This window comes from Ambystoma mexicanum, chromosome 6p, assembly GCF_040938575.1.
Source record: "Ambystoma mexicanum isolate Mex_15411 chromosome 6p, UKY_AmexF1_1, whole genome shotgun sequence".
Classification (NCBI taxonomy): domain Eukaryota; kingdom Metazoa; phylum Chordata; class Amphibia; order Caudata; family Ambystomatidae; genus Ambystoma; species Ambystoma mexicanum.
In genome coordinates, this window is record NC_090935.1 from 251,502,124 (window position 1) to 251,522,868 (window position 20,745).

At 46.5% G+C, this 20,745-nt stretch overlaps 1 protein-coding gene across 4 annotated transcripts in view; it reads right to left on the reverse strand.

Moving 5' to 3' along the window:
* The window catches only part of MYO5B (myosin VB), a 1,432,615-nt gene that overhangs the window by 343,495 nt on the left and 1,068,375 nt on the right, over nt 1-20,745 (reverse strand). For all 4 annotated transcript variants that reach the window (XM_069626964.1, XM_069626962.1, XM_069626965.1 and 1 more), the window contains exon 18: nt 522-633. In XM_069626964.1, coding sequence (XP_069483065.1) covers nt 522-633 — 112 coding nt within the window. The remainder of the gene's footprint in view (nt 1-521; nt 634-20,745) is intronic.

Consider the following 20,745-nt stretch of genomic DNA (forward strand, 5'->3'; position numbering starts at 1 on the left):
CAAGAAAATCATCAGCAGTACAAAACCATTAGATGCACACACCTGCACTCCATCACCACCCACCGTCATTTCCTCAATCTGTTTGCAAACCGTTCAAACTCTCTGTGGATCTGGACCTCCAAGAAGTCTGCAAACTATCGCTCTCAAGATGTTTTGAACTTTGACTCCCGTAACCCCGCACCCTTGACTTTGTTGACTAGGGCTATTGGGAGCTTCCGTCCAAAACATCTGGATACCCAAGGTTTACAAACACATACCCTTGATTCTGAAACTCTAGCTAAGGAACCTGCTTCGTTCACGCAAGTGCATGCTATTTTGCAAACTGGCTACAGAAATGTTTCTATAATAGGTTTCCTGTCTGTTTGCGGAAGGCTGGTCTAGCTTCCTCACCCCTAGTGTGCTGGTTAGCTTTTGAAACTCTTTAGATGGCTTTGGCAAGGCCTGCTTGAACAGGGAAACATGGTGCACCAGATGCCATGAGTATCTCTGATCATTAGCATCAACTTGCATTCAGAACTCACCCTAACAAGGGTCTCCAGCAAATTCTTGCATAAGAGCTTCTTGTCCGCTTGATAGACGTCTTTCTTTTTCATGAGCACTCGATATCGGTTGAAGAAATCATGGTAGGTCCACCTACAAAAAAGAAGACACACATCGGTCAGTTAGCAAGTTTGGCCAAGACACCCAGGGCCAGATTCACAAAGATTTACCCATGAGAAAATGAGGGGATGCCCTTGAGCATCTCAGATGTGCACACGATGCGTCCTACCTGATCCACAATATCCTAAAACGGGAGCGACTCTGAGATGCTCATGTACAAATGCGATTCACAAAGACTTGCTCCGGGGATCACAGAGAGGCTCCAGAAACCTCCGGAGATGCTCCAGACTCACTTTGTGAATCAGGTGATGGGGCAGGTGCGAATCCCAGATTCTCACATGCATCTCCTGATTTTCTCATGTGCCATGCTTTGTGAATTAGGTGCATAGAGTACTTTGTGGTGGAAACATGACTCACACATGCAGAGTTTGAATGTGCTCAGAGCCAGAGCATTCCAGAGATGCACGAGCAGAGGCAAAAGGCAGGATAGTCGGAATGTCACAACTAATTATTTATTTACCATCAATGATTTTTTAGCAAATTAGTCCTCCTTGTATTTATTTAACACACACATTACTAACACACACATTCCTGACTGGAACATTAAAATCTGTATATGGTGTCGACTTGCAGTTATTTGAAAATCCCTTTGGCTCGATGGATCTGGATCAGTGAAGAGCAACTTGGCATGAAAATCTGGTACTGAGTTTACAAGATGGAACTAGATTTCTGTTTATGTTCTGAGCCTCTGAAACTAAATATCAGCTCTACTCGAGAAGAGCACTCTTTAGCAAGCCACTCCAAGATGGCTCCCCCATTTGACAAATGTAACATCTGAACCTGATCCAAAACATGGCCAACAGGAATCGTGGAGAAACAATATACAGCAGTTGCCATTGCAAATAGTATCTTTTGCGTATCTGCTATGGCGGCAGACATCTCCTCTCGTCGAGCATCGGCGCTGCTAGCTTACTTCTTGCAATAAGCTTGTTTAGTCTAACTAAGAAAGGAGCCAGAGTCCATGCACAAACCAGCAGATCTGCTCAGCCATCCAGCACAAATAAGCCAAGCAGAGCAGACACTATTTTATAAAAGGGAATACAAATATAAATTAATATTCTATAAATGAAAGCAGATCAGGTACGCTGTCTCGCGTCTAGGCACGTTATAAATGACTTATCATATCATGAGATACATTGTGATCACTCGAGCGTAGCTCAACATTTTTCAAGGACCATCAATAAAAGCTATACTATGAAACATTGTTTCATTACCTGCATATATAATTGATGAACAGAAGGATACAGTAGTTAGCTGCAGTGATTTACACATTACACCAGCCCGAGCAGTGGCAATAGCAGTTGAACTCAAAGGTAAAGGTGGTTTTCCTGTTTTTCGAGCCATGCAGGGTTCAGTTTGCAACAATGGGGCCAGAGGCAGGAGTAACAGAGTCTAGAATACAGCAAGGTTTGGGGTGGAAAGGGGCAGAAGGTGATGAGCTTGTTCAGGATAACAAACAATTGCTTAATGGGTAATAGGCCTAATCTCGATGGCAACAACTCTATCTCTTTATTTCCAACACTTTTTATGAACCACCTCTTAAGTGAAAAAGACGAAAAATAAACTGTGAATGTTCTTTGCTGAAACTGCAAAGCCCATCCTAGCAAAATGCCTTCAGTAATCCTCCGTGACAAATTTGTCAATTTGTTATGTACAGTCTAATTTGACCCCAAACGTTCAATTCAATACACAAAGTTTAACTGGGAATATCAATCTCATTTGTGTGTGTTGGCTACAAGACACTTACTATTTCATGCCAACCTCGAATGAACCCCCTAAAATGGAGCCCTGCTAGGTTCTCACCAACTTCACATTTGTCGAATCGTACCTCGTTTCATGCTAGAGCATTATAAAGGCCTGCGTGTTGCATAATTTGATTTATTCAATCTAATTTCCTTTGCAGGTGGTGCCATTCCACCACACATTGTTCCATAGACTAACTAATTCCTGCATATATTTATGGACAAAAGATTAGGAATACTAGCATGTAATAAATTATATGTTTTCTTATCTAGCGCTTCAAGCCAGATTCCTTCTGTTTGGTGGTTCTAATGATCTAACTTAATGGTGCTCAATTCCTTGACCTGAAAGGATGATGGGATGGGATGGCCTGCTGCGATTCCCACCTGCACTCTGCAGACTGGATGCATGTCTGCGGCAAGTGCTTATCATCTTGAGCTTTTCTCTTGGCATCTATTACTTGCAGAGTGGGAAATGGGAAAGAGGGAGCCAGACCCTGTGGGAAACATTGACCCTGAGGAAGAGCAGGTCTGGGGAAGAGAAACAGACAAGGGAAGCCGGTGGCCCAGGAAGAAACAAGAAAACCTGCTGAAGGCTAGATCTCAGATCCTGGCAGAGGTCAGACTGGCAGGGATACAAGTTGCCAAGATCCGCTGGCGACAGGAACCCCAATGAAAGCCAGAGCCGGAGAGAGAAACAGACAACTGATTGCATGCTGGGGGCTCCCAGGGGGAGAGAGGTTTATAGGTCAGAGACTGGCAGGAACAAGAAAGTCTGAGAAAACAAGAACCCAAGTGGAAGTCTCGGCCTCTTGTGAGCTCACATCCTCAGACACAGAAAGTCTGAGCCTATGGAGGGTAACACTTGACTGGTGGGTGAGAATAACATCAGTCTGAAAAGCTTTCACACAGGCCGGGGAGAGACGTCAAACACCAATCAGGTTTTCCTATACTGGGTCTCTGCTCTTGTTGTGAACAAAATTGCATCATGGACCCAAATGCTGGTAGCCAATCAGGTGTCCCAAATGCGGCAAGTAGGATTATTCAAAAGAACGCAGATATAGACTTTTCTAAGGTAAGCACACATGTGGACAGTGATTTGGACTGCAGGTGACAACTTTGGAAATTACTGGGAAAATAAACGTTTTGGGTTCTCCTGGTAATTGTGTGCCACCTTGTCGAAGCTGCACAAGAACTACCCAAAAATGAAAATCAGATGTAGGTCTGTAGTTTTGTGAAGATGCCTCAGATACCTTTCATTTTAAAAGCTTTAGGGATTCCAACTTAACCAGAACTACATATTCATCTGCCTTGATGCACGCTGCAGGAGCAGTACTCGTCGCCCCTGAGATGCCGAGATGTAGAGGTAAGCTCCAGGCATATTATCAGCTGCCTTAGAGCCCCTCTTTCACATCGCGATCCATTTATGCCCAAGCCATCTAAATTTGATTTTATGGCCAAGCACCCTGCCTGCATCACCCTGCCAAGCTGCCCACCTTATCTGCTTGCAGTTTCCACGAGTACACCGTCTGTGTGATAATTAAAACGAAAGCCGGCTGATCCGTGCCTTCTAAGATGGCCACCGCGCTTTGTGCTTCCTGCGCCTGGCCTTGTCCTCAGCGTATGCCTGACTGCATACCAGCTATTGCTGCAATCGGATTGGCCCTATCTTTCACCATATCCTGCCACCAATCACCGGCAGGCAAGAGCCGGCCAACGAGGTAAGGCCTAGAGAGAAGGCCATCTTCTGACTGAGCTGACCGAGCGTGACCAGGCGTGTCGGCGTGTTACGCTGGAAGCGGCTGATTCCTCGCATGCACTTTGTTCTGCCAACCTATTTCAAGGTAACATTAGCCCACGCGCCACGCACCTGATCTAAGTATCCTGTGTTGTATTGACTTGACCTTTCTATGATCAGATCTGTGATCACATAAATATATTGCCATAACCCATATTGCATGACCTATACTTGCCGCCCACGCTTTGTTGCACACCAGTTCACAAGCTCGTGTGACTGTGAGGTCCCTCCGGTGCCCATGTCTGCCAATAGATCGCAGTACCCTGTAAGCTACACTGCAACCAACCTAGCCCCAACTAAGTGAACACTGCCTATGACTGCTTGCCTCCCAATGTGTTACCTAGTATGTTAGCCTGATGAAAGTGTGTTTACTTTATATGCGCACCTCTCCTATCGTATAGCCCTAGGCTCCTACGCACATGCTCCATGCCTGATTGTTAGATTCACTTTTCCATGCCTGATTGTTAGTTTTATTCTGACATGCCAGATTGCTAGATTCACTTTGCTATGCCAGATTGTCAGATTTACTTTGCCATGCCAGATTGTTAGATTCACTCTGCCATTCCAGATTGTTAGATTTACTTTGCCATGCCTGATTGTTAGTTTTATTCTGCCATGCCAGATTGTTAGATTCACTCTGCCATTCCAGATTGTTAGATTTACTTTTCCATGCCAGATTGTTAGTTTTATTTTGCCATGCCAGATTGTTAGATTCACTCTGCCATGTCAGATTGTTAGTTTCACTTTGCCTGCATGCAAATAGACAGTAGCGTCATACTCCATTATTCCAATATGTGTGCTACATGTTCAGCTGCCAAACTATAGACCTGTGGTCCTATCTATGAACTCAGCCTTGATAGCAGCTTACATTCTATCTCTATCCACGGCCCGCCCCACAACTAGCTCCAAGTCGACGATATGTACCTGGCACCGCTCTACACGGTCCTTCTAAGGACACTCCTCTATACAATCACCTTACAAGAGCTCACTATGTTACATCTCCCTAAGCAGGGTGACATGATTACCAGACCTTGTACCTTAGCACAGAGGAACCTCAAATTACGTGTGAGACTCTCAAGATTGCATGACCCTTTAACCAAAAAAGCGTCAAGTATTGCTACTACCGGTCCTTGCAAAACTAGCCACCCACAGCACACTCTCCAACTGAATAGTAGACTCTTCCGAGAGCCCACTTCTGCCCTGATATGCAATGTCAAGGTACAGCCATCACTGCCCCAACTAGCACAGTCTGGGACAATGGGTGCACTTATAAACACCCACTCTATGGTTGCCCACGCAACAGATATTGCAGACCTTCGACAAAATGAAAATATAGATTTCCTAGCGATTACTGAATCCTGGCTCCACCCTGCAGCTGGGCTAGCAATTATGTTAGCCATCCCAGATGATTACACCCTTCTAAGACTAGATCGCACCACCTCTCGAGGTGGAGGTCTCGCCATAATAGCGAAAACTAACGTTACATTGAGACTCTCCTCACCTCATAACTCAAACTCATGTGAATCCTTAACCGCCAAGTTAACCATATCTAATACGCAGTCTGTATCTATCCACCTTCTATACCGACCCCTAGGCCCTCTAAGATCCTTTGAAGAAGACTTTACAAACATCCCGTCTAACAACCTTAAAAACTCCTCTCAGAGCATCATACTAGGAGATTTTAACCTTGGCTTCAGCGACTTCAGCCCTTTAGACTTCAATGCCACTCAAATTAACAACTCTTTAGAGGAATTAGGCTTCACCCAAAAGATCTCAGGTCCTACCCACACTAAAGATAGAACCCTTGACTGGATTGCCGAGCACAATTGCCCAATCACGGTCATGTCCATAATGCCTCAGCCCTGGTCGGACTACCATCTGATTATGTTCTCACTAGAGGGCCTACCTCCTGTGCATACCGACAGTATAGCCCCAGCTGTTACTACCAGGAACAAAAGAAACATTACTCCCGAAAACGTAATTCCCTTGATACTACCCACCCTCAACTCTATCCCAGACCATACAGATCCCTTCACTATAGTAGATATGTACAACAAAGTGATGCTATTATCCCTCAACGTTATAGCACCACTGAAAACGAGAAAGAACAAACCTCGCAAACATGTGAATACATGGTTCTCTCCACACCTAAAAGTAATTAGACAAGAGAAACGCTGATATGAAAAAATATGGAGACTAGATCCTTCAGAGACCAACAAGAATAACTTGAGTAAACAAGCATCCAGCTACAAAAAAGAATTATCCTTACCAAACAAACCTCCTACAACCTCCGAATTTCCCAAGCTAAGTCCAATACTAAAGAGATTTTCGCTATTCTGAAAGAGGTAGAGTCCCCTATCCAAACTCCAGACTCCTGCCTCAAGGACAAAAACTGGTGCTCTGGCATACAAAATGCCCTAGCCAATATAATTACAACCCTGCAAACCAAGATTAATAACAAAAAAAACCACTCTTCTTACCACCTCTAAACTTAGCAATTCCAATGCAACAGCGCCGCAATCTAGCCTGACTCTACCTCATGCAGCCGTTCCCCACTTTAACTTTCGCAAAGTATCCACCAAAGAGGTTGAAAAAGTCATCCTTACTCTCAAACCTTCGAACTGCCATGGTGACTTATGCCCAGCACAACTCATAAAAGATGCAGCTCGCAAACTATCCCCTTTTATCACCAGACTTATAAATGTCCTTCACTTCAGACACCATACCCAATTACTTAAAACAATCCTGGATCCTCCCACTCCTCAAAAAACAAAACTTAGACCCCTCCATCCCCATTAATTAGTGCCCCATCACCACAGTTCCGTTCCTACTTAAAATCCTTGATAAAATAGCATACTTACAAATCCAACACTACCTTGAACACAACCACCTCTTAGGGGTCCGACAGTCAGGTTTCAGACCCCAACAAATGTACTGAGATCGCTCTCGTAGACCTTAAGGCACAAATAGATGAGCTGAGAGATGAGGGTAAACAGCACTACTGCTACTCCTTGATCTCTCAGCTGCATTTGATCTGGTTGACCATGAGATCCTCTGCAATCACTTAGTGTCGGCAGCCTATTTCTCCAAAGAGGCTATTGACTGGATTCAGTCCTTTCTCAATAATAGAACAATGCGAGTCTTCTCCCTGCTAGCAGCTGCCGACCCAATGCCTATTACCTGCGGTGTGCCACAGGGCTCTTGTGTTTCTCTCACTTTGTACAACATCTTCACAAAGCCCCTTTTTGATGATCTTGATGGTCTGGGTATCACCTGCACAAATTATGCCGATGATACTCAGATCCTCATCCCGTTGACGGGGGATTATGACAAGGATTTGGCCTTTGTAAACAGAGTGTACCTCATCATCCAGGCATGGATGGCCTCACACGGTCTATGCCTGAATGATGACAAAACGTAACTCCTCATCCTAGGCACTACAGCTAATCTCAACAAACTTGGCCAGAACTACCCCTCGTTTGAAATTGACAATACCATTGTTGCCGTGGCTAAGGAGGTCAAAACCCTTGGCTTCTACCTAGATTCCACACTAACATTCAAAAAACAGGTAAACGCTATGACTTCCGCTACCTCCTATACTTGCAAACTCATCAGAGCAGCCAAACCTTTCCTTTTCTCTAACAACTGCATTATCCTAGCCAGAGCCTTGATCTTCCCCAAGTTGGACTATTGCAACGCCCTCTACATTGGTAGCAATAAATACATCATAAACAAGATTCTTAAGAAGTCTCCCGAAGAAAGCCCACATTTCCGATACTAGCAGATCTGTCAACTGGCTCTCCACGAAAGATAAAATCCTCCTTACATCTGTCTCTCTGACTCACAAATGTCTCCACCATTCTGCCCCTCAATACCTTATACCGAGATTCACTAGACAAGCATCTTGCCGCCCTTCCAGAAAGGCTAACTACAAACTCTTACTGGTGCCAAGATTCAAACCTACTACAACTGGGGGAAGTAGCTTCCCTGTCAAAGCAGCACAACAGTGGAACTCTCTACCGCCATTCCTAAGGGAAGACCTTCCTTACTTACACTTTAGATCTAATCGTATTCACTGGATTAAGGAACACGATAACTAATGCACTGGTACCTCACCGACCCTTTTGCTATAAATGTGTAAATTGTGTATATTACATTCTTTATGTAAATATGACCTATTGTATCTCAATGTTGTTGATGTGTCCAGCACTGTAACCACAGCTGAACTCCATCCACAGTGCCACATGAAACCTAAGCTATACAATCCTCTTGTCGCTCTTGCGCCCTGCTACCTCTGGGTTAGGTGCGCATTACAAATAATAAAACAAACAAACAAACAAACATTCACAAAAGCTGACTCTTTAACAAATGGGTCACGGGAGACAATGCAAATGGCAGGAATGCACAGTATGATTTCCATTAACATAATATGACATATATTCATGTAGATAAATGTTTATATATTTGTGAAAATTAGTAGGGTAATGTGAAACAGCTGTAGACTTGGCGGTACATAGACTGCTATTATTTCACAAAAAGTACCATTGCATCACCTTTGAGTCCATGTGAACTCATAAGGAGTGAATACCACAAATCTTGAATCCGTGGGAACCTGGTACATCATTTTGATATTTTAATAACGCTGGTGAACGGTGCTGCCAGGAGAAGCATAGGAGCTGCTCTTGATCCTCTAAATCACGGTTGTCCAACTCCAGGCATAGAGGGCCGGAAACATGCCGTCAGGATACTCCTCATTAATATTCATGAGATAAATTTGCATATAATGGTTCTAAATCCATGCACAGTGTTTCTCATGAATATTAATGAGGGATATCCTGAAAACCCATCAGGATTCCGGCCCTCAAGGCCTGGAGTGGGACAACCCTACTCTAAATCGTGCCGCTACTGTCTTTGACTGGGCACAGTCCCCTGGCCAGAGCAGGGTTATGGGATAAGCAGCAGGGTCACGAGTTAGGGCAATGGAGTAGGGGGGTCACAGGGTAGGGCAATGGAGTAGGGATATCATATGGAAGCAGCTGGTTCCCAGAGACTAAACATATAAACACATTCAAAAGCTGCGAGTCTCCGAGAAAACTGAAGACCCCCAGCAACTCCTTAAACGACGTCCATGAACACAGTCATGTTTCTGGCCCTCTGATGGAGGGTAACCAGATGTCCCGGTTTAGCCAGGACAGTCCTGGAATTAGGCCCTCTGTCCCCCTATCCGAAGGGTGTTTCTAATTTAAAAACATTAAACGATTGATGGTGGTCAACAATTACAAAGCAAGCAAACATCAGAATAATTTGCATTTTACATTCCGTTTCTCTGGCAACCCAGGCTGGGCTTGAACCCCCAACCTTTCAGTGTCCACCATAGGTATTACCAGCTTGAGCCACACAAACTGACTGGGAAACCAAACAGATTGGAAAGCATGTAATATTAATCAAAGCAAACGCTCCTTTGTTAATGAGATGTTTACATTCAAAATCAAATCCACACGGTTTATTTGCAGGATAGCAGTTCAGTCCTGGAAAAATGACGTGTACATAGGGGAAAAAGGGGGGCAGGAGGGTCTGTCATGGTAGTCTGTCTGTGACCGTCCTGTTTTTTTTATTTTTGAAAACCTGGTTATCCTACTCTGATGGTGCTCGACATCACCCACTCTGCATTCAGGCAGGCCGTGACTTGCACAGGATTGCCTGCTACTTTCCGGGAGCCAATGAAGACCTCTCTTGTTCAACCAAACGGGTTCCTATAGTAATATTTACAACAGTCTTCATGACCAGCGGAACCAAAATATGAGTGGACTGAAATCCTCGCTACAGATCACTACATCAGATTTCACAAAGATTGTCCTACACCTTTTTTTGAATGAAAAGGAGGTGGCTTTCAATGACCAACCTTGATGACTTGACAGAATAATGATACACAATGCGGTTGCGGGCATGTCCGTAACCCCTCCTGTACGATCCCTGCCCCGGTCTTTGGATGTTGTAAGTACGATCTTGGAGTGCCCGCTGTGAATGTTCAGAAGTAAAAGGTTCATATTGACCCTTTCTACCGTCTCTTTTTTTTCCAAGCAAGTAAACCCTGGCATAGCGCCCCTGGCTCCCTACCAGAGCTTGGAAGCAGAGCCATAAGTGAGAGCAGTAAATTTACTTTTTTATATAAATATATATAATTCAAGTGCAGGACTCCATTTGATTTAGGGCACAGAACACTGGTTCATGAAATTAGTTCAACATAAATTTTCAGGGCAGGCTCTACCAATGTCCTAAATCAAACCTGCCCGTACTTTAATTCAGGTTCCTGCATTGGGACCAGCAAGTGGGCCGCCGCGTGCGCAAGAGCAAGTTAGTTCTCGCCCCTGAAGCACTGAATGGCCGCTCTCATGAAGAATGGCTGTCAGCAGAGCTTCTCGATGACCACAAAGGTTGACTGAGCTACGGAACTGGCGGATGCTGTTTGCTGAAGGACGGTTGTACCTGCAGACGGCAAGTGCAAAGGATTCTGTGACATAGATGCGTTACTAAATAATTCTAATTAGGGGTTATTTTTGGCATTTTGCCCTCTTCGAGTGCCACTGTTCCAAGTCCTTTTTTTTAGTATTTATCCAAGATCCACTGAATTCTCTATCAAAGAAGCACTATAAATGCGACCTTTTGTGCGTAGCGAGACAACCGGACAGAGGCGTTGCTAGGGGGGGGCTGAGGAGGCTATAGCCCCAGATCTTTGGTTGTAGCCCCGGATAGAAGCTCAGGGGCTACAACCAAAAGGCTAGCAAGCCCTGAGTCCCGACAGTCCCGACATTAGCCTAGCCCCAGAACTTTTCCAGACGTTAGCAACACCCCTGCGGACAGCCCTGCTGCATAAGAATCACACAATTCTATTTTAAGTAAAGTGGTCTGTAAAACGATATGGTATGGTGCAGGGTCAGCACCAAGCATCTGGTGTGCCCTAACCAGTGATTGGTCTTCACCAGCAGCAGCGCCCTTCTAATCCTGACAATCGACCTGCTTAATCTGATTGGTGAAGGAGAGGTTTGCTTCAAGTCGTTTATCACGTTCCTTACCCAATCCGGTGGCATCACTATTCCTTGCTGGAAATCTGCCAATCATTTAAACATTGAAGTTTTAGCTGATGTTGTGAGTTCACCATTCACCAGGGTGGCATGCAGGTGATGATGAACCCTGGTAAAATTGAGGAGCATCCAACATCATTCCTCATCTGAGGTAGAACTGCCAGGCTATTATGTGAGTCTATGCAAAAAAGGACGCGCATACTCGTCCTTGGCACTTGAGGGGTTAACAGATGAGGGAGTGGAGTTGATTTGATTGGCTGGCTCCTTTTGGTGAGTAAAGAGTGCATACCTTGAAGGTCAGGCCCTATAATCCCAACCCAATTTTCAAGGGGGGTTCAGGTAAATCTCATGATCCACATCCTGAGCGATAAGAATCTAAACTGCAGTCTTTTGTCTATGTTTATCCCTTGGTCTATGTCTTCCCTAATATAAAACAATGTGGTATTCCGCCCCTTAAAAGTCTTGAATCCTGATGGTCAGTGATTTGAATCTGAATTCATAGCATGCTGACCAGGCGTAACACACTGCATCTAGGTGCGCACAAGGATAAAAGAGCGAGGAGCAGGATTTACCAAAATAAATGTGCATTAGTGGCTTTTCAAAAGGGTATAAGGTGAGGAATAAATTGAATTCTCAGTGAGAGAGGAACCCACAGACGAGGGGCAACCACTGAAAACCTGCAGTCGCCCCTAGATTTCCAGCAACATTTAGGGATGGTCCAAAGTAAGGACTATCCAGAGAGAAGGGATTGATTGGGATTCTAAGGAACAATCCGATATTTCCAAATACCTTGGAGCGAGGACATGCAGGAATTTAAAGATGAAGTCGAAGGTCTGAAAGGTGATTCAAGATCTGACTGGGAGTCAATACAGGGATCATCCAAAGACAGAGACGGGTTCTCTCTTGGTCAACCTTTAAGAAATGGTGGAAAGCCGTGCTTATACCAACTATAGCCACTGCAAAGGAGATTTAGGGGCGCCATTATATAAATGATTGGCATAATCTCACTTTGAGTTGAGCCCAGCTCCACAATGCGGTACAACCCTCGATTGCAAGGGAGGGTAGAGTCCCAGCTAAGTTTAAAAAAGATATTTTCACTACCCCCCATCATTTACGCACTCAGGTCTAATTCTGACTGCTGAAATCCACCAATATTTAAAACCGCGTCAGCATAGATCGTTGGGCGTCCAAACAAGATAGGTTTAGATATAAGTAGAAACTTGGGCCTCACAGTGGTCATCGCATCTCTCTGCGCACTCTGCCACCTCCCTTTAGCACTACTCTCGGTTCCTTCAACAATGGGTAAAGCTGTAAGGAGCCACACCCTGCTGCACGCAGGTGTTCCACACTTCCAAGAGGTCAGGTACTAATGTCGCCACGCAGTGTTCAGGCGACAGGTTGGGCACTTTGCTTTTCTTTGCGACATTGCAAGAGAGTGCTACAAGCGATTGGCCTCAGAGAGCTCAGCATCATAGCGAGGGGTCATGGGTTTCAAAAGGCACTTCCCAAGTTAGGGGGGGAGACTGCAATTTTTGATTTAGGTTTTGAGAAAAACCAGGCTTTAAAATATTGAATGCTGGTGCATGGCTTGTTGTAGGCAGACAGTGGGCCTCATTCCGAAGTTGGCGGTAACCCACCGGTGCCACCAGCGGTTTGCCACCAACCCTGTAACACGGAATCCAGTGCCTGACTTCCCGGTGCCACCGGGACATTCCCAACTGCCCGGGAAGTCAGGAGCCGGAATTTGTAAGCCCCCATTCCCATGGAGTCCCATTGGACCCATGGGACTCCATGGGAGTAGGGGAGACTCCATGGGAGTAGGGGAGACGGAAGCACCGGCACCGTTGCTAACGGTGCCGCTGCTTCTGTAACAAATCTGCTTACTGGGGCCTCTGCGCGCGCCAGGGTCAGACCTGTCGGGTGCAGGGGCCCCGGCAGGCAGACTCGTAGTTTGGCGGTCTGGAAACAAGGGTGCAGTGAGCTTACTTGCACCCTTGTTTCAGGACCGCCACACGTGTGTAATGAGGTCCAATGTTTTGTAATGTTCCAAAAGGTTTTAGGCACTGTGCAACCGCACATACCTCAACATGGAGAATGCAAGATGGATACTGTAATATGCTACCGTGCTTAGCACAAATGAGCCTATTGCTGGAGACTTCCACGGTGCAAGCTTGCTGCATGAATTGCAAAGTAACGGAGCAGGTCTACTGTTAGTGGCTTGTCAGAGAGATTAGGGAGGGAATAAAGCCAGCACAAAAAGAGCGCGATCCGCTGCGAAGACGCTCGCCTGGTAGAACTATGCGTCCAATATCGCCCAGGGCTCCAGCGGTAATGACGCGTAGCTCGGACCAATGGGGAACTAGAACCTGGGAATACTGCACCCGTCCGTGATTCTGCTGAGCAGTGGAATAATCAGCGTATTGCCAGAGTTCCGTAGGTCGCGCGCAGAGTGCTGCATGAGGTGTGTGCCCGTCAATCAGTGGACTTGCAGACAGGATGCGATCAGGACACACGTCACTTAGTAGCACTTTGTTCAAGATCAGTTGCTATATAAATGGCAGAAGTGAATCTTGTGGGGCGGGGAACCTGTGACGGCGAAAAATGACTTAATGACGCGTGAAAAATACAGATTTCAAAGGTCATAAATATTGAAAGGATTAGAACGATGCAAAATCCATTCTAGAGGTGTTAAACGAGGGTAAAAAGAACGTGTTTGTTGAAAGAGTTAAGGGATCGATGCAATGCCAATGTGGAGACAACATAGAACATGCGCACGATCCTGGACAGTAGGTGGCGCACGTGTTTAAACTTTGCTGGAAAGCGCCCCAAGCGAAAGCGAACAATCGAAGCCGTGCAATATAAGATGCACCTGAAGTAGGAGGAGCCTTACTCCGTGAATATTGGCAGGCGCTAGAAAGGCGTTCTGTGAAGTGTTGCGAAGTGCTGCGCCAACTGCGCGCGGGAATTAGGCTGCGCACCCCAAGCTATAGTTGCAAAAATACAATCCGAGGTTCATAATTAATTCACGATCCCCACCTAGCAAAAGTCTGCCCCAAAGCTTGTGGAATAAGAGCCTATACAGTCGCAGAATGTTTAGGGGAATGAGAATATCAACACGATACTCATGGGTGTTCCGCTGCAAATGACCTGTACATCTGTTCTATAAAAAGTGAGCCGCTTAGTGCCCTTAAGCCAGTGGCCAAGGCCAGCCTTAGGGCAGGGCCACCCGGGCAACCGCTCGGGGCGCCATTAGCCCCTCTACGCTAGGGCTCCCCGGAGGTGGCGTGGTGGGAGAAGGCGCAGCAGGCGCCCTACTGAAATGAAGTGTGCCTCGCTCGTGTGGTGGTGGCAAGCTTTCCTCCACCGGAACCCAACCATTGACCAGGGGCACGCGGGACAGGGGCACATTTCAGGCCTTACCAGTGGCATCTCTAGAAATTATTATTAGGGGGGCACACATAAACCAAGGGGCAGGGTGCTGGACAGTCAAATAAGATTCAAGTATTCTGGCTTCTGAGCAAGCGTTCTTTTGCAACCTTTGGGCTTGACTAACTCACAGGTAATGCTGGACTAAGGGGCCCCGAATACCTACGAACCTACAACCTGCCTGAGAAGCCGAGGTCCAGCTGCATGGAAAAAACCTTTGACAATATTTCAATTACAATAGTGCTGGTATGCGGGGCGGGAAGTCATTGGTAGTAGAGGGAGCAAAGTTTAGGTGTAGGCGTAGCTTGCAACCTCTGTATTTAGTCTTTATGAGCGGCGCTTTCCCTTCTAAGGCCCATGCCCTCATGTTGCCTGTGCATCACTAAACCCCATTGTTTCTGTTGGGGGCTGGGGCAAGGGTACTTGCAATAATCCGGCTATGCAGCAATGCATATCATCTTTTATTAACCCAGGCCCAGACTACCCTTACCTGCTTAGCTATCTTTTCATGCGCATATTGTGGCAATAAGACCCGAGGCGGCGGGCCAATACCGCCCCAGGTAATGCCCCCAGGGCCGTAGTTACAGCTCGAGCGTAGCGAGGGCCTTAACGAAACCCCGGGGGAATTACTGTGGGCGGTATTGGCCCGCCGCCGAGGGTCTTATTGCCATTAGCACCCCAGCCCGTTAGACCGGGGTGCTAATGTCATTTTTTTTTCTGCTTCGCTTGTTTCGAAACAGAAAAAACAAAAGAAATAAATGAAAACAAATGGCCACCGGGAAAGGGAAAACGTAGTCTGTTTTCCCTTTCCATGGCAACCATTGGGAGCGGACGCGCTGGGAACACAAGTGTTCCCAGCGTGTTCGCTCCCAAGACCTGAAGAAAAAAGAAGGTAAGTGGGGTTGGGAGGGCGTAAGGGACGGGGGAAAACCAAAAAAAAAAAAAGTACTGCTGTCTCCGGCGGGGGACGATGGAAGCCTTCAGCTGTGTGGAGGCTTGGAGCGGGGATGGCCCCGTGCCGAGTCTTCACACGACTGGAGGTTTCCATCGTCCCCCGCCGGAGATCGCAGGATAGAAGGTAAATCGGGTGGGGTGGGAGGTGTATGGAGGGAGGAAAAAAAAAATTCTTACCTGAGTCCCCGGCGGGGGACGAAGGAAGCCTCCAGCCATGGTGAGGCTCGGAGCAGGGATTGCCCCGTTTCGAGCCTCCTCCTTGGCTGAGGGGCTGCCACGCCCCTCGCCGGGAACAGAGTAGCTGGCACGCACGGCGTAAAAGGGAATACCGCGTGGTATGGCTCGCAAATGAGCCAATCACCAAGCAGTATTCCCATTGCGCCGCGCGTGCCGGGTGCTAATGATCGTTATAACATATCGGGGTTGCATGTGACATTAACAAATTAATAAATAATGAACACATTTTTAACAAAACATTTTTACTGAAAAACATTTTTTTCAAAATGTAATTTTTTTTTGGGCCCTCCCCCACACCCTCTGTTTCTCTTTGATTACAACCCCCTAACCCCCTTCCCACCCATTTTAACCCCTTACCACACCCCATATATATATATATATTTTTAGATCAGTATATGTTCGCTAAAACTGATTCGTAATTTTTCTTCTTCTCTATATTACCTATTGGTAATATCCCTGGATACCGCACAGCGGTAGTAGTGTTTCAGCGGGGCCTGGGTTCGAATGGAGTGCTCACATGACTACATGTCTATGGCACTTTTTTCAGCCCCTTTTTAGTCCTGGAAATACTCCAGCAATCTGGAGGCATGGCTCCGAGTATTAACCCACTGCTGCTTCTTCACACAATATATAATAAGATGCAGGAAGTAAGCACTTGGGGTTTGCCCGGTAAGGGATCAAATCTTTCGGCTCCTTCCTGTCTGCTCACTTCTTTCCTTATTCTTGTACAGTAAATACAATTGTAGTTTCAAACTATAAAACCTGGTTTATAAGTACCAGAATGCAATGTGATCATGAGAACTGGTTTACCATTTCACACCTGAAATGCACTAATTTGGGATGTCTTTAATCTTTCCACTGGGTTAGACGTGTGATAGTCACCACAACTTAGTCCTTGTCTGATGAAAGCACGCAGCTTGTTGTTATGCATGATGTGTATAAGAGCAAGAGACAGCGTAACGTTAACTAGAGTACATCACTCCTAGTTTAACCATGTAATAGTGTGCACACAGGAAGAGACTGCGTGCTTTAAACTAAGACAGACATCACTTACGTCTCAACGTCAAATTATATGCAGTCTGTTCAACAGATGAGATTTCACACATAGCATGCAGGTTGCACGTGGAAAAGGCAGCACCTGCTCCTTGGTGCTTTAGAAATTGGGACAGGAACCTCCCTTTGCCCCTGTTCAGATGTTTACAGTTTTCAGTTTCTGGCTGTCCACCCTCAATGAAACTGTGCACACTGTCAGTGTGGCTGGAAATGAAACACGATTGGCTTTAAAGTCATGCACAAGTACGGCAGTGGCAGTAATTCAGTGATTTTCAGCACACTCAGGGATCCATATCTGATGCTGAATTCTTTGAAGGTAGAGTACCGCATCCTAGGTACCAGGGTAGCTCAGCAGGTGGAGTGATTGTTGCTGCGATGTATCCTAGCTACTGGGTTAGCTCAGCAGGTGGAATGATTGCTGCTGCGATGCATCCTAGCTATCAGGGTAGCTCAGCAGGTTGAGCGATTGTTGCTGCGATATTTTATGTTTAAAGCTGGCTGTAAATCTTATGGCCTTTTGTCGCTCCTATTGAAAAAATAGATGCTATAAAAAGCACAGTTCAGCAAGGGTATGGGTTGGGCGGTCGCTTTCTCATATTCAGGGTGGGGTTTGGGGGGATTTCTGCTCCCATAGTGAATATCAAAAGTTGCCGCCCATGAATGACACCTGCCCTCGGATTTCTAAAAAGTGCTGTGAGCAGAATACAAGTTCTTTTCTTTCAATTGAGCAGTTTGATAAGCAAATAACTTCTTTAGAAGAATACCTTGCAAAAAAAACTCAAAGGAGCCGGCAAAAACATCACAGGGTATTGTTGGGGTAATCAGACAAAAACGAAACAGTTCATCAAAACCAGGTGAATTTAAGTTTAAGAAGCATGTTTCAATTTGGAATTGGCGTTCTTGTTTTTCTGAAATCGTAAGCTGGACAACCACCGTGGTGTCTGCTTCAGGCCAGAAGAAAGAAGAGCTCAGCAAACACAGAAACTGTAATCGCGCGAGTGACTGCTGCTCCAAGGAGCTTCTTTAAGACCCCTGACTAGTGTTCCCGTCTCAGGGGGAGTTGTGCAGCTAGGGCACACGTTAGGCGTGGCAAAGTAGCAATTAGGGGGGCTGTTGCTAGGTAGGCAAAAGGTGACGGGTGGAGCTGTGTGCCACTCAGTCAGTTCCCGGGTACGTCCAGTTCATATGTTGGAAAACGTCGCAGAAAGGGTTAAAACGTGGTTTCATCGCACGGTGAGCCTCTAGGTTAAACCCGGAAGGCATTCGTCACACACCACATCTTCCATCTGCAGGATAGACCGCGTCAGCACATTTCAAAGGTCTGTGAATTCTGTGATACAAACACGACATTCCGTAGAGTAATGGAGTCACGCGCGCCCCCTGATTAGCACTTGGAACGGAGTCAAGTGCTGAGCCTTTCAAAATGGCTTCATTCGATGCCTGAAGCTCGTGCGCAGCGACAATAAGGTACCTGATCATATTGCCCCATTCACGTGTGTAAAAACAGCAGCATAGGAAAGGCGCACACAGAAACCGCTGGTCTCCAAGCAGCGCCGATTCACACAGCACGTTTGCTGATGCTTGGAAAGATGTGCACGAAAGGACTGCACGGCGACATCTGCCAGTTCTAGATAGCAAGGATAGTACTTATGACAAGGCCCGCTACCAGCCCCTGCCAAAGGGAGGGGGGCGAGCTGGGAAAGCAGGATCCTCATCCCTTTGCTGGACGCCGGAGTGTTTGTAGGTAGAGCCCTTGCAACCCCACTGTCAGGGATTGGTTTGGAGTTCTGGGGCCACGCAGTGGCTCCTACGCTAGGGTGACAAGACGTCCTTTAGCCTTTAACGTTTAGCCCTTGGTCCCGGCATTGCGGGAGTTTTGTAGGTTTTAAAACCCTGTCCCGGATTGGAGGCTATGGTCCTGGTTTTTGCCGGAAACGATTGAGAAATCCCCAAATCTGGGCTGGTGCTGTTTTTCCTGTTTGTGTGAATGCTTTTCATGCCCCCATTTCTTCCGCCTTCCCCTCCCTGGCCGCTCTCCTCGAACGAGAAGAGTGTGTCTGTGAACAGCTCCCTGTAACAGGCCAGCGACATAGAAGTAGGACTACCGTTATAGCAGAGTCCTGTTTGTGTTTACTATAGTCCTATATACGTCTCTGTCTTTTGCCTGTCCCATTTTTCTTTTTTAAAATCTGGTCCCCCTTTCCTACGCCCCAGAGAGGAGTGGGTGAGCAGCAGGGTTGTTGCTGGGTTGTTGCTAGCTCTGGAAAAGACCAGGGGCTACGCAATTGTCCCGACTGCCGGGACTCTGGGCTAGCTAGCCTTTTGGTTGTAGCCCCTGAGCTTCTGTCCGGGGCTACAACCAAAAGACCCGGGGTTATAAACCCCTCAACCCCTCTAGCAACGCCTCTGGTGAGCGGACACAGGATCAAGACCAGCCAATGCCAGAACAACGGTAGTCCACCAACAGCGAGAGGGCCGAGTACACCGGTGCAAGACCAACAGAGGGAAACAGCTGGAAGGAGGAGAGCGACGCCACAGGAGGTGGCGTCGCTCTCACCGCCTTGGAGTGAAGGAGTGTACAGCATACCTGCCTGACCTCTAGCTTTAGCCCAGAGACTTTGGGTTTTTACACTCTTCTCTGGGTCTCCGGGAAAGAGTCTGGAGTGTCCTGGATTTCTGGGATCAGCGGCGGCCGCACTCAATAATCACATGTACACACAGTGCCTTCGTTACTGGGACTCTGCCCCGAACAGGCCTCTCGATTTATTCACCTGTGAAACGGGCCGTCACCTGACAGCGGTGATGGTCGGCCTCACAATAATTGCCTGCGAAGTGGAAAGTAACCCTTGCTTTATGACGTTTCACTGACTTCGTGGGCAGGAGAATAAACAGACATCTGAATGGGTCCGCTTTGGGTCTCGGCTATACATAAATGAGCAGCCTGTCCCCTCCTGCTCCCTCAATTATGGATACATGTTGCTTCTACTATAGCAGACCAATGGTTCTTAAGTTTATTTTTGGTGAAGACGTTGATTTTTCTTTTTTAAATGTGGGCGGCCGGGTGTGTGGAATCTTGGAGAAAAGGGTGGGGCATCCAATGACATCATCCTTAGGGTTTAAGGAGGAAACGTACTGCGGAGTGAGTGCGCCTGTGAGATGAAAAATGTTAGTAGTGCAAGCATTGCTGTAAGGGTGATGAGAAATCGAGGCTGGAGCTCTAACGAGAGGGTATGGCTTAAATGATGAGCATGGCCTGAAGTGTGCTGCACATGTTGGTGTAAGGTGTGGAACTCACATTTTTAAAATGGTAACACTCACCTGCACCAATCTGCACACATTAACTATTAACTAACAAAATAGCATGTCAGATGCTATTTTGAACCATCGAAAAGCAAACAAGTTAGTGCCCAAATCTATCTCTATTGTGATGCTGCACTCCCATCACTCGCAGGCTAGCCCCAGCATTTCTGTAAAAGTATATACAAACAAAGTAGTGGAATGAGCTGAAAGAATATTCATTAAAATTACCACTATTAGTGTGTCATTGTACCCAAAGCATGCAGTTTTATGCAACCTCTCCTTCCAATTATCCACCACTCGCACCCCGACAGCAAGGAAAACCATATTTTGTTATTCCCGTGCTGGGGATTCAAACCCGAGCCCTGCCTGATGACAAGCCAGTGTCACATCACACTGTGCTATTTTGTAGGTGGTGGATTTCTTTTGTCAAGCTCTGCCTGATGACAAGCCAGTGTCACATCACACTGTGCTATTTCGTAGGTGGTGGAGTTATTTT